This window comes from Hippocampus zosterae, chromosome 6, assembly GCF_025434085.1.
Source record: "Hippocampus zosterae strain Florida chromosome 6, ASM2543408v3, whole genome shotgun sequence".
Lineage (NCBI taxonomy): Eukaryota > Metazoa > Chordata > Actinopteri > Syngnathiformes > Syngnathidae > Hippocampus > Hippocampus zosterae.
Genome location: NC_067456.1, coordinates 16,436,812 through 16,450,590, shown reverse-complemented (window position 1 = coordinate 16,450,590; position 13,779 = coordinate 16,436,812). Strand labels below are relative to the sequence as shown.

General features: G+C 40.3%; 2 protein-coding genes across 3 annotated transcripts; one reads left to right on the top strand and one right to left on the bottom strand.

The window, feature by feature from the left end:
* Nucleotides 1-81: 81 nt before the first annotated feature.
* On the bottom strand, nt 82-5,133 carry c6h5orf34 (chromosome 6 C5orf34 homolog). Its single transcript, XM_052068117.1, has 11 exons — nt 4,802-5,133; nt 4,595-4,684; nt 4,159-4,521; nt 1,836-2,095; nt 1,645-1,740; nt 1,085-1,211; nt 899-990; nt 757-823; nt 589-686; nt 451-497; nt 82-328 (listed from the first exon to the last, which is right to left on the bottom strand). The coding sequence occupies exons 1-11, from the start codon at nt 5,006-5,008 to the stop codon at nt 129-131; spliced, it is 1,647 nt and encodes a 548-aa protein (XP_051924077.1). The 5' UTR covers nt 5,009-5,133; the 3' UTR covers nt 82-128.
* Nucleotides 5,134-6,420: 1,287 nt separating this feature from the next.
* rnf34a (ring finger protein 34a) lies at nt 6,421-13,557 on the top strand. 2 transcript variants are annotated; one of them, XM_052069186.1, is made up of 8 exons: nt 6,421-6,604; nt 7,014-7,232; nt 8,177-8,593; nt 9,276-9,338; nt 9,505-9,706; nt 10,760-10,789; nt 10,933-10,974; nt 12,063-13,557. In XM_052069186.1, exons 1-8 carry the CDS (start codon nt 6,599-6,601, stop codon nt 12,248-12,250), a joined length of 1,167 nt encoding a protein of 388 aa, XP_051925146.1. In that variant the 5' UTR covers nt 6,421-6,598; the 3' UTR covers nt 12,251-13,557. The 2 variants fall into 2 exon arrangements, with proteins under 2 accessions (XP_051925146.1, XP_051925147.1); XM_052069187.1 differs by lacking the exon at nt 10,933-10,974 and having other exon boundaries at nt 6,428-6,604.
* The last annotated feature ends 222 nt before the right edge of the window (nt 13,558-13,779 follow it).

The following is a 13,779-nucleotide window of genomic DNA, read 5'->3' as shown; positions in this document are numbered from 1 at the left end:
GAATGGGTGTTCCATAGATGGCTGCTAGATACTAAAACATAATTCTGGTGTGAGGGGTACATCAACACATGCCATCAAACATTTATTGTACTTGTGTTTATTTGAGTCACACACACGCACACAAATTTTCAGCAATCAAACTGTGCAATCCCACTTAAGGTTTGCTTGGCTGCAGTTATGAACGCATCAATATCCTGTATGGCTTTAGATGTCTTCTGTAGAGCTTCTGCAATGCTGCCTTCACTCACTGGCTCATGAGTGATCTCGGTCAAACCATTCGGTGCACATCCTTTCTCCCCTCTTTCCTTGTTACTGTCTTCTAAGGAAACTGAGCACACAGTGTTAAAGAACACCACTGACCTTATATAAATTTGAAACCTATGTAGCTGAGATGACATCGCTGATGGTGATATTTATGTATATCATCATCACTGAAATGCTGAAGGATACATATGAATCGCTGTATCTTTGCAAGCTCTGCAGCAACCAGATATGACCTGAGATTTGTTTAAAGGAGAATCAAAAAATCATCAAGGGTATTCAGGAACTAAAGTACAAATACATATACATACATATAAAACAACTCACCGACTTTCTACGGTCTCACTATTATTGTCATGCTGTCCCAGAGGTGAAGGACTTGACAGGATTCCATCAACCATTGTTGGTTTGAACAATACATTTAGCTATAAGCAAAGAAAATGTGTTCAGGCTATGTATATACCTATAAATATCCATGTAAAAGTCAACCATCACCTGTAGCAAGCAGCTGGGTATAGCAGGGATCCTCAGTTTTTTTACCTCATTGTATCTGGTGAGAAGTCTTCAAAATACAGTAATGGTGAGATGTACTACAGTTGACATAAGTGAACAGGTTCACTGGACGGTTACATCTTACCTGCTTGCACAACTCAAAACAGAGCAAACAGAGTACAACTGCCCAGGCACGTTAGGTGGAAGGCCATTCATATGATATGTTATCTCTTTAACCTGTAGTGATGAATTAGATTTTAAGCAGCTAGGTAGAGATCCCATGCAAGTGAATGATGGAAATTTGAGATGGATAAAAAGATGAAAGGCTGACTTTTGTCTGCACTGATTGGCACTCAGGCTTATAATGAATAAAGTACATGCTGAGGACTCCGTTAGATCGGATGACCGACCCATCCCCTGGAGAAACTTCTATGACTGGGACATCTTGGTCCAATATCCTACAGAAGCGACATTTAAGCAGTTGTCATAGCTGACACAATGTTTTTGAAGTTCTCCTCCAAATAAAGTTTAAATCCAAATGTTGAGTAGCCGTTTCCATACCAATAAAACATTGTCTCAGAATGAAGAACGTGAATGTCATGCATAACAATGATGAGGCCCGAAAAATATCACTGACATAGGACAGTTGTGCACTTCCATTTGTGGCCAAACAGTATTCATGAACAAATACATGCGGGTCTAATTTACATGGCACAACAGAAGGTATGCAGTATTAGTTAGTTATCATTAGTGAACTCCACTTTAAAGACCTTGATAAAGATTAAATCTGAATGCAAAGCCCACGAGTTCCAATTTGCCAGGATCGGAGCAGAGTCACGTGAACTAAAGAGTCCAGTTAGTGTCCACCACGAACAAGGATTTTCTACACACCTGTACGTCACCCCTTGGTGCCACATCACTTTCACCATTTCTGCTGGAGGGTCTTGATCAAGTTGGTTGTTTGGGACTGGGTCTTGAAATTTCCACCTTTAAAGTCCCCACCCGCACCCCAAAAAAAGATGTGAAACAGTAATAGAAAAAAGTGATAAATCTGCAAAATTCAAGAGAGCTTTGCAATGAACCTGTGAAAGTGAGGTGATGAGCAGTTGAGAGGCAGAGCTTGAGGGAGGAGAAACGCTCTCTCTTCATTACTTAAGTCTGAGGTATTCAGAGTTTGGTCAGCCTTTGAATGTCTGGTGCGCTCTTCTCCATCACCGCCAGGGTTGGAGACACGTGCTCTCCAGTGACGGAGAGCTAAGGAAAGAGGGTAGCACCACTGTGGTGGAACTGCAAGACAGGAGTGATGCTGAACGAGTGCGACTGACTGGTACTTTTCCTCTGGCTGAAAAGACAAGCCCAGTAAAACACCATACATGGTCAATGTTGCAGTTCATATCACAACAACATTCTCGTAGGCTGATTGACTTAAGCAGGAGAGACATAATTGGTGGAAAAGCAAGGACAATCCGATGAGTCTCTGTCTGGTACACAGGAGCCCAAGGAAATCGCATTTTCAATATGCCGCATTGAAGTAGTTGGGTTCATGTGATAATTTTTTCAATTTCAGTTTTTTAAAACAAAACTTGGGTTCTATTAATTATTAAGATGAAGTCCAAGATGGCGCTCGGCAAGTGCTCTCATGAGCCTTGCTTTTTTTTTGTGTGTGTGTGTGTGTGTATGTTGTGTCGTGTGGACCGGATGTGGATTGTTTTTCAGCATTTTTGGCCACGACATTCATCAAGAAGGAGACTCGGTGCTTGGTGGCTGCGCCTTCTCGGCAGCATGGGTATACTAGCACAGTTTTTGATTGGGAGAAATATTGGTGCCATTTGACTGTCATTGCTGGACAGCTCTGGGCCGCTTGTGTTTTTTTGCACCTATAATGGGCAGCATTTTACACAGCACCACTTTTTTCAGCGGAGAGATTGGTGCTGTTGGACGGTCTGCGGTTGTATGGATGCAAGGCTTGAGGCGCCGACAATGAGAAGAAAGGAGCGGCAGCGCAGAGCGCCGATGCGGATGTGGAACTGGGAGTCGCGGCTTGAAGTTGAAACGGATTACGTGGGACAGGGGATGTGAGCTAACCTGTTTTCATCAATGGAAGCTACAGCTTCATGTTTGCTTTCAAAACTTAGCTTGCACCAGACGTGTCTACATTTTCAGCATGACGGCTCTGATCTACTGGTGAAAGGACACATTGATCCTCTCCTCTTCTTCTTCATCTATAACTGCTTCAAACAACAAAGTGTATGCAGGAAAAGTGATTAAGATTGCATGACTGTCTGTGTGTAATGTGTTGTGTTGTTATTTTGACTTCAAGATGGCGGCCCAAGATTGGCTGCCTTTCCAGCAGCTCCTATATTTTGTTCTTCTACTTCTTCCTTTCATAACTTTGCTGCTGTGAAATGGAAATGTCTCCATTGTGATACTAATAAAGGATTTCTTATCTTATATTTCCAGGAAAAAAGGGTTCCTTTGAAACATTTAATTTCAAGGTTCCGATGTATATGCATACATTAAGTGGGCTTTTCAAGTTAAATTAAAAGTGGGCCAGATCAGAATTTTTGACATTTCAACAACATATATTGCAAATATATGCCATTCAACATATTGTTAATCAAAAGGCATAATTAGGTGGATCTTTTTTAACTTACTGTCACAATATACAATACAATACATGCTGATTTATATAGCGCTTTCACAACAGCGGCAGCTGTAACAAAGCGCTTAACAAAACAGTTAACATCAAGGAAAATAATAAACACAACACATAACATAAAACACGGACAGTCGTACAGTCCTAACCACTTTTTCGTCACACGCTTTGTTGTTTGAAGCAGTTTGAGATGAAAGAGAGATTCAAAGTGTCCTTCAACCAGTGGATCAGAGACGTCATGCTCAAAATGTGCACACGTCAGCTACAAGCTAAGTTTCAAAGTCAACAAGAAGCTGTAGCATCCATTGCCGAAAAAGAGATTGGTTCACTTCTCCTGTCCCATGGAAATCCATAAATGATCGAATATTGTAATTATTTGTTTTTCTTGGAAGTAAATTTAGCCTACTTGTGCTAAAAGAGAAAATATGGGCTATTCATGGTGCCTTGAAATAATACCGGCTTAATATCAAAAAAGAAATACTGATGCTTGCTAAATGTTTTTTTTCCCTTCATTTATGTATATATATAATCAAACAATATTGTTTGTTGAATGTGTTGTGTGTTTTTCTTGTTTTATGAAATAATGAAGAAATGACTTTGGCAATTGTGCTACTAATTTGATGAATGACTTTTCCTGAAAATGTAATGGTATTAAGGATACCTACTATTAAAAAAAGCTAAGTTGCTCATCCACAAACAAACCCACAGTGATGAAATCGTAATATCCTGGGCAAAGGTAATAGTCTTACCTTGGCTTCATGAGTGACCATTTGAGGACAACATGACGTTTTTCCTTCCTTCTGATGAAACTCTTGAACGTCATCACTGGAGGTCTGCAGACATTTTACCTTCAAATGGGTCAAGCTGCTTCCATGCTGCTGTTGACTGACTGGGATCCTTTCAGGATCTCGATTCAAATTTTGTGCTTGCTGATGTAGAGGTTGGCTGAGCATGCTTGCATACTCCACAAAGAACTCTTCACCCGAGGGTGACAGTGTCAGAAGAGTGAGTTTGTCCTCTGATTTGATGATGGTCTCCCCTCCAGGTAAAAACTCTGCATTACAGGAGGACCATGCTGGCCACTGCACTTCCAAGTTAATGCTTAATAAAGGCTGGGGGGCGGGGGAGGTGGAATAAATGTATGTACAGGGAGAATGTATGAGAAGATACTGAAGATAATGGTACCTGTTTATGGCTAGGAGTGGTGAGTTCCTCCGGCAGATATGGTCGACTGGCATACTTATTTCTAAATGCCAGTGCAGTGATGATCAATTCCTGAGTTGAGAAGAATGACGCAGCTTTGACAAATAATACCAAATGACTGTACAATTATTAGTTTCAAATTACATCAGTTAACGTTTAAAAACAGGGTTAATATTTTTTTAACTGTACTTTATAAGCGCTGGTGGTGAACCGCGTCCTCTGTCGAACTCTGACGGGAGTTTGAAGCGGATGTTCAGCAGGGACTGAGCCTCTCGCCAGCATGAACTCGCTGCCACAGGGCGAAAGTTGTAACTGTGACCCGTTTTCATAGCGAATATCGACAGACTCGTCCGCATACATGATCATCGAACTCAAAATGGAGGCGCCGGCTTCCATCGTTAACACGACTGACGTTTAAACCAAAAGAAATGTTCTCCGTCAACTTCGCCTGAGTAGATCACTAGACACCAAACGCGCACAATCTCAAAACAGAAACCGACAGTGACGTCATCAGAAATGGACGCTCACATTCTGTTTGACAGCAGTGGCAATAACATATCAAAGATTTTCACGTCATCATTGTTACAAATTACAAGTATTTACGGAAGAGGGTCAATTAAGAAAGAAAAAAATAAGGTTGGCAAGATTCTCACTTTAATCTCAGAATTCTGACGAAAAAATAAGGTTGGCAAGATTCTCAGTGTGGCTCTTATAGTGACAGTGCTACATTTGTTAAACAAGTAAGCCTTCACTACAAACGTCTAAATAAGGTTAACCTGGTTACATATAATTTTTTAATGTTGAAAAAAATCCACAAATAGTCGTATTTATTGTATTTGGTTGTATGGGACTGACATACATTTGCAAAAACAATTTGCTGACCATACGGTAAAAAATTATGAAGTCTCGTGTATGCATATGCTGAGAATTACCACGGTGAAATTAGCCTCCAAAGAAGTCTATTCTAATAATACTCTGACCACTGTTAGTTACCTATACAGTATTTCTCATAACACTGATAATTCGATGATAAATATCCCGTAATAAAAATAGGATCAAACCTTTTTAATCGTCAAATTAAAAGTTATTCAGTAGGTTGTTTTTGATTATTCTAATTGCAGTATTTGTACTAGTATTAGTGAGGGCCATTAATTTAGTGCACTTTGTCGACTGTCACTTGATGTCTGGGGTCTGTCCGTCACCGAGGCCATTTGCGGATCGCTGCATGCATTTTTTAAACTGGCCCACCGCATATTATAATCATGAACTAAAATCATCACCCCTATCGGGTTGTGGGGAGAAAAGGTTACAATGTTGAATTATATTGCCACGATTTCTAAAATGCTATACTATTTTATTTTCTCAAAACTGTAAAAGAAAAATGTACTTTGTATTTAACTTTTTTAATCGGGCCTAATTGAGCTATTTTTGTAAAACAAAATCCATGGGTAAAATGGAAGCTCTCACACATTAAATTAGCCATTAAAACACAGTTTATGCTACAAGCTATCACATAATACTTAGAACACACGCAGTAATAATTAGAGTCTTTGTCGGCGAGAACACAGTCCAGGTTTTTTACACAATCAAGTTACTGAACAGCTTAGTCTGCGATTGGCTGACAACCCTACTACCCGAAGACACCTGGGGTCGGCTCCAGCACGCCCGTGGCCCTTGTGATGATCAGAAATTAGAAAATGGATATATGAACAGTTTCGTGTATGGTGATACTGTATGCTTACAGCAAATACGTATTACAGAGCAAGGACGAGTTCAACCTTTCCGGTTGATGGCGATAAATAACTGTCTTGTTGTGTCTGTGGCCACGTAACGAAACAGAAGAAGAATCCCGAACGCTCGCTGGCACTGTGCAGCGTAATCACGCCAAGACACCGTTGGACAGTTCAGCAGTTTACCAACAGACGCCCACCTTGCAATGAATACACCGTCAACCTGCCCATTCGCAGTAGACATTCCGGAGCGGCAATGAAGGTGCCTTTTCACTTAACTCTCGTTTAATTCTCAGCTTCGTTTCCTGCTTTGATGGTTGCTAGCATCCAGCTAACCTTAGCAATGTAACCCGAGCCATCGGTGGCCACTTTATCCTGATGTTAACCAGAGCGAATGCAGTGTTGGTTTACATGATTATCTTGCCAGTGACACCAAAGGGTGTCTTTTCCCTGCCACAAACATCTCGTTCTGTGTGTAAATGTAAATATTTAAATGGTGTTGCTTTTGGTTGTGAAGCTAAATTAATGGTACTGCATATTTCTTCCTCTTAAATTTCATTGAGCAGATATTCACTCACGGGGACATATTCTGTTCCCTCCTCGAATTTAAGAAAATATACTCAAGAAAATACAAGTTAATCTGAACTGAACGTGCTTTCTTAAAATATTAGGCAGGAGCCTCGTCAGTGTGGGCTTCATGCTGCGGTCTGCTGAATGAAGTTATGGGTACCGGAGCCGTCAGAGGTCAGCAGCCAGGCTTCGGGGCAGGTGCTGGACCCTTCAGGTTCGCCCCCAGTGCAGGATACTCTACATACCCTCCCACTAGCTCAGGAATTCCCAGCCTAGTTTGCAAGTCCTGTGGTCTGGCGTTCTCGGTCTTCAGGAGGAAGGTAGGTACCACACCAGGGGCTTTTGATGGCATGTTTGTTTATTGAGTACATGTGAGGAGCAAAGTACACAAAACTTGACAAGACGCGACAAGTGAACCTAGCACGTCAGTTTTTGCTCAAATAATTGATTTCCCAGTGTTAGATGTGTGTTTTTTAAGAGACAATATTTCAGACCACATTGAAAAAGTGACGTTTCAATATTTGATTTTGGACATTGTTTTTTTTTTTCAAATTTAATGTTATTTCGATATACGACTCAATTTTAAGTGGCCTGTGAAGCGAATTACTAATCATTACATACAAGTGTAGTGCAAATTGCTATTCATATGCAATTAACCTTTATTTAAAAAGTTGTAGGCTTCAGTGTTTATCAGCATAAACCATAATGCATGTCATCATATCAGTTTTAATGTCATGGATGTGAATAAGACAAAAATCATAATGCTTACAAATCCTCTTCTTTTGTTTTAGAGCTAAGGTTTAATGGGTTAAAGTCCATTTCGTTTACACCAAGATGCCAGCAGATTTGTTTTAATTGGAAGCACGGTGTGGTCCCAGCTGATTCTTGAAGCAGATGCTAAAACACGCCCCACCCCCTTGCCTCGAACTCAGTGCTCATGTTAATTTATGGCAGAGGGTCTCCTTATGTCAAGACCTCGAGCTTGTCTCGCTCGCGTGCCAATGGAATCCCAATCCATGCATGTGTTACTTTTTGATCTTTGTCAGTTAAAATCATGCAACCTGCTGTTTCTGTGCATGAACATCTTGAACAGATGTTCTGCTTCTGCAGGGCTCATTAAATATCACCTTTATTTTTATTCCTTTTTTTTGTCCAAATGCAGGTTGTTGTTTTTTTTTAATGCAGCAACTTTTAAACACCATTAAATGCCTAGAATGTCTAATTTCCAATGGCTTTTTTTTTCTCTGCTATATTTTCCCTTCAGCACATTTGCAGCGACTGCAAGAAGTGTTTCTGCTCTCTGTGTTCCATGCCTCTCGAGAATGTGCGCATCTGTGCCACGTGTCATTTGCTGAAGGCAACAGCCTTCCATCGGCCACGGCTAATGCGACTAAGGGTCAGGGACCTGCGACAGTACTTGTTGCTTCATAATGTCCCCACCGACACATGCAGAGAAAAAGAAGACTTGGTGGACCTGGTGCTCTGTCACCAAGGCAGTGAGGAAGAGGAGGACGAAGAAGAAGAGGAGGAGCAGGAGCAGGAGCCTGACACAAGTAGTCTCCACTCTCGTTCCATGTATACTCCACCACCTTCGACCACACAGTCTGCCTCAGAGCTGTCTCCACTTGCTGCCTCTCAGGCGGAACCTCTCAGCAGGAGTGATAGTTCTGACAGCAACCGGGTTAGTAGATGAATACCTTTTTTATTAACTCTGATAAATTGAAGACAAACGTAGTATTCGGAATCAATCACATATTCCCGACTGCATAATCACTGTAATGAATTGGGTATTGTTTATTGGGATATACAGTATATAGTCCATACATCAGTTAAAGGAAGGCTTCATTAATTTTATGTGAGTGGCTTGATTGCTAGTATTGTAATTTATTTATTGAGCTTTGAAAAATGCATGAGCTGCAAAATACACCTCAATATTGATATATTTCACGCTTATGGTTACATTTTTAACACATGGGTTCCTCTCTGTCAGGTCCAACAAGACGTAACACACACACGTAACACACTATATACATACATATAGGTGCACTAACCATCAATACAGTGTACACACAGAAATGTCATTACATTAAGGTTCAACACAGATATGATTCTGAAAAAAAATCACCAACTTTGAAAGAGAGGTAAATGGAAATTGAACCAATCGAAGTTGACAGATCCACTAGAATTATGTGAACAGCTTTGGGACTACTTAGCCTTACTTAGCCTTCCTTAAAAGGAGGAGGGTGCCATTGTGCTCAAGGTATCATGCTTCCCAACTAAGAATGACTAATTTAGCTCGTCAGTATGCTCTCTGTTCCTTTGCATGTACTGAAAAGGAATGTTCTCTTTCTGTTCTGATGCAGGACATCGGTGATGCCACATCAGTGTCACTTCTCAACTTGGACCCCAGTGAACACACACCTGAGGTAATCGGAGCGATGATCTTTTGTGAGCATGTCTATTTAGTGCAGTTCCAGGTTTCTGAGATTGAAGGCATTTTCTATTGCAACACATCACAAGAGCAATGTGGTTTGATGTTAATTATGTGGAAAAGGGTTATTACTGTTTGACTCGAGCCTTGTGCTACTTTAGACGAGCCCTCAGACGCGGCGTCTGCTCCGAGCGTCTCTTTCGGACATCTCCAATGTGAGTGACATCGAGGGCCTCTCTGTCAGGCAGTTGAAGGAGATCCTGGCCAGGAACTTTGTCAACTATTCAGGGTGCTGTGAGAAGTGGGAGCTGGTGGAGCGGGTCGGCAGACTCTACAGAGAAACAGAGGAGAACAGGAAATCATGTGGGTGTTCATTTGGTTGCTCAGAATCAAACTCATGATTACTGAACATGTACTGTAATAGGCTAGGTTGAGAAAGTCTTGTTTCTATTCGACTATTATCAGCCTAACATGTCATTGCCATTGTATGTTTTCAACTAGACGATAAAAACGAAGTAGGACACAAAATATTATGAGGCCAGCAACTTCAACGACAGAGAGTCACACTTTTTCATCAGTGATACATAGTGGCCACACAGGAACGCACACTTCTTAACTAGATGTATGTTATTTTAATTATGGACAATATAATTTTTTTTTTTTTACATTACAAAGGCCTCTCATTGCAAAAATTATCTTTCAAGGATGGCACAAAATTGCTTAACAGCAAACCACCATTAAGTGCAGAATTAATATTGTGCAATTTTTTTTGAAAAATCAACTCATTCAATATTTCAAGTTTATTTATCTATTATGTTTGTCCTGCATTTCATTCCAAGTCTGCGAAACAATGATGAGGCCTACCTACTCTCGTCATATTATAGGGCACCATAAACAGTTATGCGATATCTGGCTTCTACTGGTGATATTGCAACTAAATACAATACAGAGCATCCACACAATTCCCAGGGGATTGGTCCCTAACCCAGCCACCCTGCAAAGAGCGAAATTTCATATAGAATTGATCAGGTGCGCGTGGACCAATTACTGGTTTGATGGTTTACCATGGTTTTAAAAAGGCAAAGTTTCAATAACCACTAATGCTGTCTATGAGCTGTTTTCTTTTTTGAGGAGACTTCTAAAATAGGCACGATGGCTGCATTCAGAATCCAGGCATATCTGATTCAAATCAGACTCCTTCTCAAACCTGATTTTTACGGCTAGTTGTCCACACAGTTTTAACAGTCATTTTATGATTGTAATGTGCGATTTGTTTTTAGTATATCCCATGCGACATGGAATACATATTCGTAGCCAACCGTATTGATTTATATAAGCAGTTTTCATGCTGTCACTTCATTGTTGCTCTTGTACAGGTGGTCGATATCTGTGATTCATTTCCTTTCTTTCTTGCAGTAGAAAATGTGAGCAGTACTGTAACCAAAGGTAAGCACTTAATTGTCCAGAATATGCATACTCTGCTTTTAACCACACTTGCTGGACTGTATGGTTAAAACCTATATACACTTATGTTTTTTTTTTCTTAATCATGCTCCAATTTCTCTTACTTTAATTCTTCCACACTTAAGTGGTGGCCTTCCCCCCTCCTATCTACAATGGGGCCATTGGAGGTAAGGTGGTCTCCTCGATGTGCTCTGTCATCTTATAAACTGCATCTGTTCTGTTCATCATCATTATCAACCCCACTGATGCGTATTCCCACCGCATCCCTTTTGGTGAAACTCCTGCATGTAGTTCCTTCGGGCAGAATGCAATTAACTGCAAAGGTCTCTGGTTTACTTGCGTAAAGCATATTGTCTTGCTTTTCCCCACAAGAAGGCTAATTGAAACATTATTTTAAATTGTCCTCTTTGTGATGTTCCTGCCACATTGAATTCACAGTCAAACATAAGTCATCTTGTTAGCTTTTGCAAAGCTAATCATGGAATGTACACTACTCACAAAAAGGGATATCTGGCTTTTTGGTGAAATTTATGGAAACTGTAAAACGTTCACGCTACAGTGACATCACGTCATGAAAATAGGACATTTAAACATAAGGATGCCCTCGGGAGTTCCTCATCTAAAATAATTCATTGAAACAAAAAGACAATGGTGGGTGGTACACCACCACAAAAAAATCGCAACAACCAGGACATGTTTATGTCGTTCCAAGGATCAAATGTCTGTTGTGAATTTTGCCAAAAAATCGTAACAACCAGGACATGTTTTGGTCGTTCCAAGGATCAAACGTCTGTTGTGAATTTTGCCTTTGATCTCCTCGTTAGAGAATAGTTACTTGTGCAAAAGGCACTGCAACATCATTTGGACGTGCATTCAAAACCTTAGCGAAAGTCACATTAAGTTCACCTGTAAAGGTTTGAATGCATTTTAGGCTCGTCCTGAAAGTTAAATATCCCTAACTTTTTGTGAGTACAGTAATCCATGTCTACTCCCTGTCTATAGTCACTGCTGCACACGCAAATTTCAAATCCATGAGGTTTTCAATTCCAAGTGCATTCTTTAATATAACCAGCAGGGGGCAATTCTACCACAGTATAGTACTGTACTATCATCTCCATCTTTGTAATGTGGTGTTTCTGTCTTTTCCAATTTATTATCAACCAAATTACGACCCCAACTCCTCATTAAACAAGACGAACAAAGCATTTACATTTCATATATGTCGACCCCCGTCCCTTTTTTTTCTTTTTTGCAGACGGTGAGAGAGTTCCACAGATGTTCCTCGACGAAAACCTTTGCAGGATCTGCATGGATGCTGTGATCGACTGCGTTCTGCTGGAGTGCGGCCACATGGTGACCTGCACCAAGTGTGGCAAGAGGATGAGCGAGTGCCCCATCTGCAGGCAGTACGTCGTTAGGGCCGTGCACGTCTTCAAATCCTGATGCAACACCTACGCTCACTTCAGCTTCAACGCAGCAACTTTGACTCAGATGGTCTCTTAAATCAACCAGGGCCATCGCATCCTCTCAATTCCTTTCTGTTCGTGTTTCAAGTTTGTCGCGGCCCTTCTTTTTTAACCTGATTTGCACACATGGACGTTTTTGCTGTTCTCGTAAGAATCATTCCTGACGTAAACATGTCTCTGTCTATTTTACAACAAAAAGAATGTTGAATCTGGGTGCACTCCTTTGCCTCGGTTCTGCCTACAAAGTGTAGCCAGTCTTGTGTTAACACAGGACCTCATTACACAACTGCTACAAGTGACTACAAAACTTAGTAATAACAAGGACGCACACTCTGACAAGACGGTACGCACATGGTGCCAAATAATAGGTGCGATTTAATGCTCCTCACCCATCACTTATCTTCCACTCTTAGTGGGCGAGTTTGTGGCTTAATAGCAGCAGTAGTAGGGCGGCTGAGATGGGATGTTTAGCAATTCTCCAATACGTAATGTAGGCCACTAACCAGATGACATTCAAGTAAGATGATTAGAAATCACAGTAGGGGTTGGTGATGGACAATGATTTGTTTTTAACTGATTTGTAGTACAGTATATGCTTTAATCAAAATGCATTAACATTGAGATTCTAAATTTAGGTCTGTCATTACAGCAATAGTTGGTCTTCGCCGCCACTTCTGTCTCAGCATGAGACAAAAATCGGTGCTAGTCATCTTATCAACTTTTTCGAGTCAAACTGTGGATATAACAGAATGTTCATTTGTTTTTGTTTACGGTTTGTGAAATAAAGTAATTTATTTTCTCAAGTCAAATCAATTAACTGAATAATTCACAGTAGTGAAGATGAATGGATATAGGCATACAAAAATGATGTACTAATTCATATTTGCATAAATTATTGCACATGAGATATATATATATATATATACACACACACACACATATCCCCCATTTGATTTAACTTGTGCCAAGTAAAATAATTTTAAACAACCCTTGGAGTTTTTGACAGGTAATCTTGTCCCTGTTGGAACATATTTGGGTACCCTTTCCACCTTTATCTCAAATATGAGATAAATATACGTTTTATTTACACAATATACAAATATACGTTTTTCTCCAAATGTGTGCAAACCTCTTTGAACCTTACTGGCACAAAAAAAATCACAAGATTTCTGCCATTCGAATCAACGTTTCCTTCATGAACCGCATCAGAGCAGGACACGCTTTTCCTGCTCTGATTTATTGTGCGAATGTTTTATTTTAATAAAGAGCTATATATACAATATATATATATATACACTCTACATACTGTGTAAATATATCTCACACGTGTGTACAGTGATCCCTCGCTATTTCACGGTTCGTTTATTGCGGCTTCAGTGCATTGCAGATTTTTTTTCAAACATTCATTTAAAAAAAATCCATATACATGGAGTACAGTACTATATATGTTGCTCTATGTGACTCGCTGTTTTGCAGCTTCTCGCGGACCGTTTGCGGACTTAAAAT

Excerpts from the sequence above, each read along its gene's own strand:
- c6h5orf34 (XM_052068117.1), bottom strand. The coding sequence starts at position 5,008 with ATGGAAGCCGGCGCCTCCATTTTGAGTTCGATGATCATGTATGCGGAC. Across the intron at positions 991-1,084 it reads GCCAATCAGTGCAGACAAAA|GTTAAAGAGATAACATATCA; the intron begins GTCAGCCTTTCA and ends TCATCACTACAG. Across the intron at positions 824-898 it reads GTTTTGAGTTGTGCAAGCAG|ACTTCTCACCAGATACAATG; the intron begins GTAAGATGTAAC and ends TGTATTTTGAAG.
- rnf34a (XM_052069186.1), top strand. Across the intron at positions 9,339-9,504 it reads CCAGTGAACACACACCTGAG|ACGAGCCCTCAGACGCGGCG; the intron begins GTAATCGGAGCG and ends GTGCTACTTTAG. Across the intron at positions 10,975-12,062 it reads CTACAATGGGGCCATTGGAG|ACGGTGAGAGAGTTCCACAG; the intron begins GTAAGGTGGTCT and ends TCTTTTTTGCAG.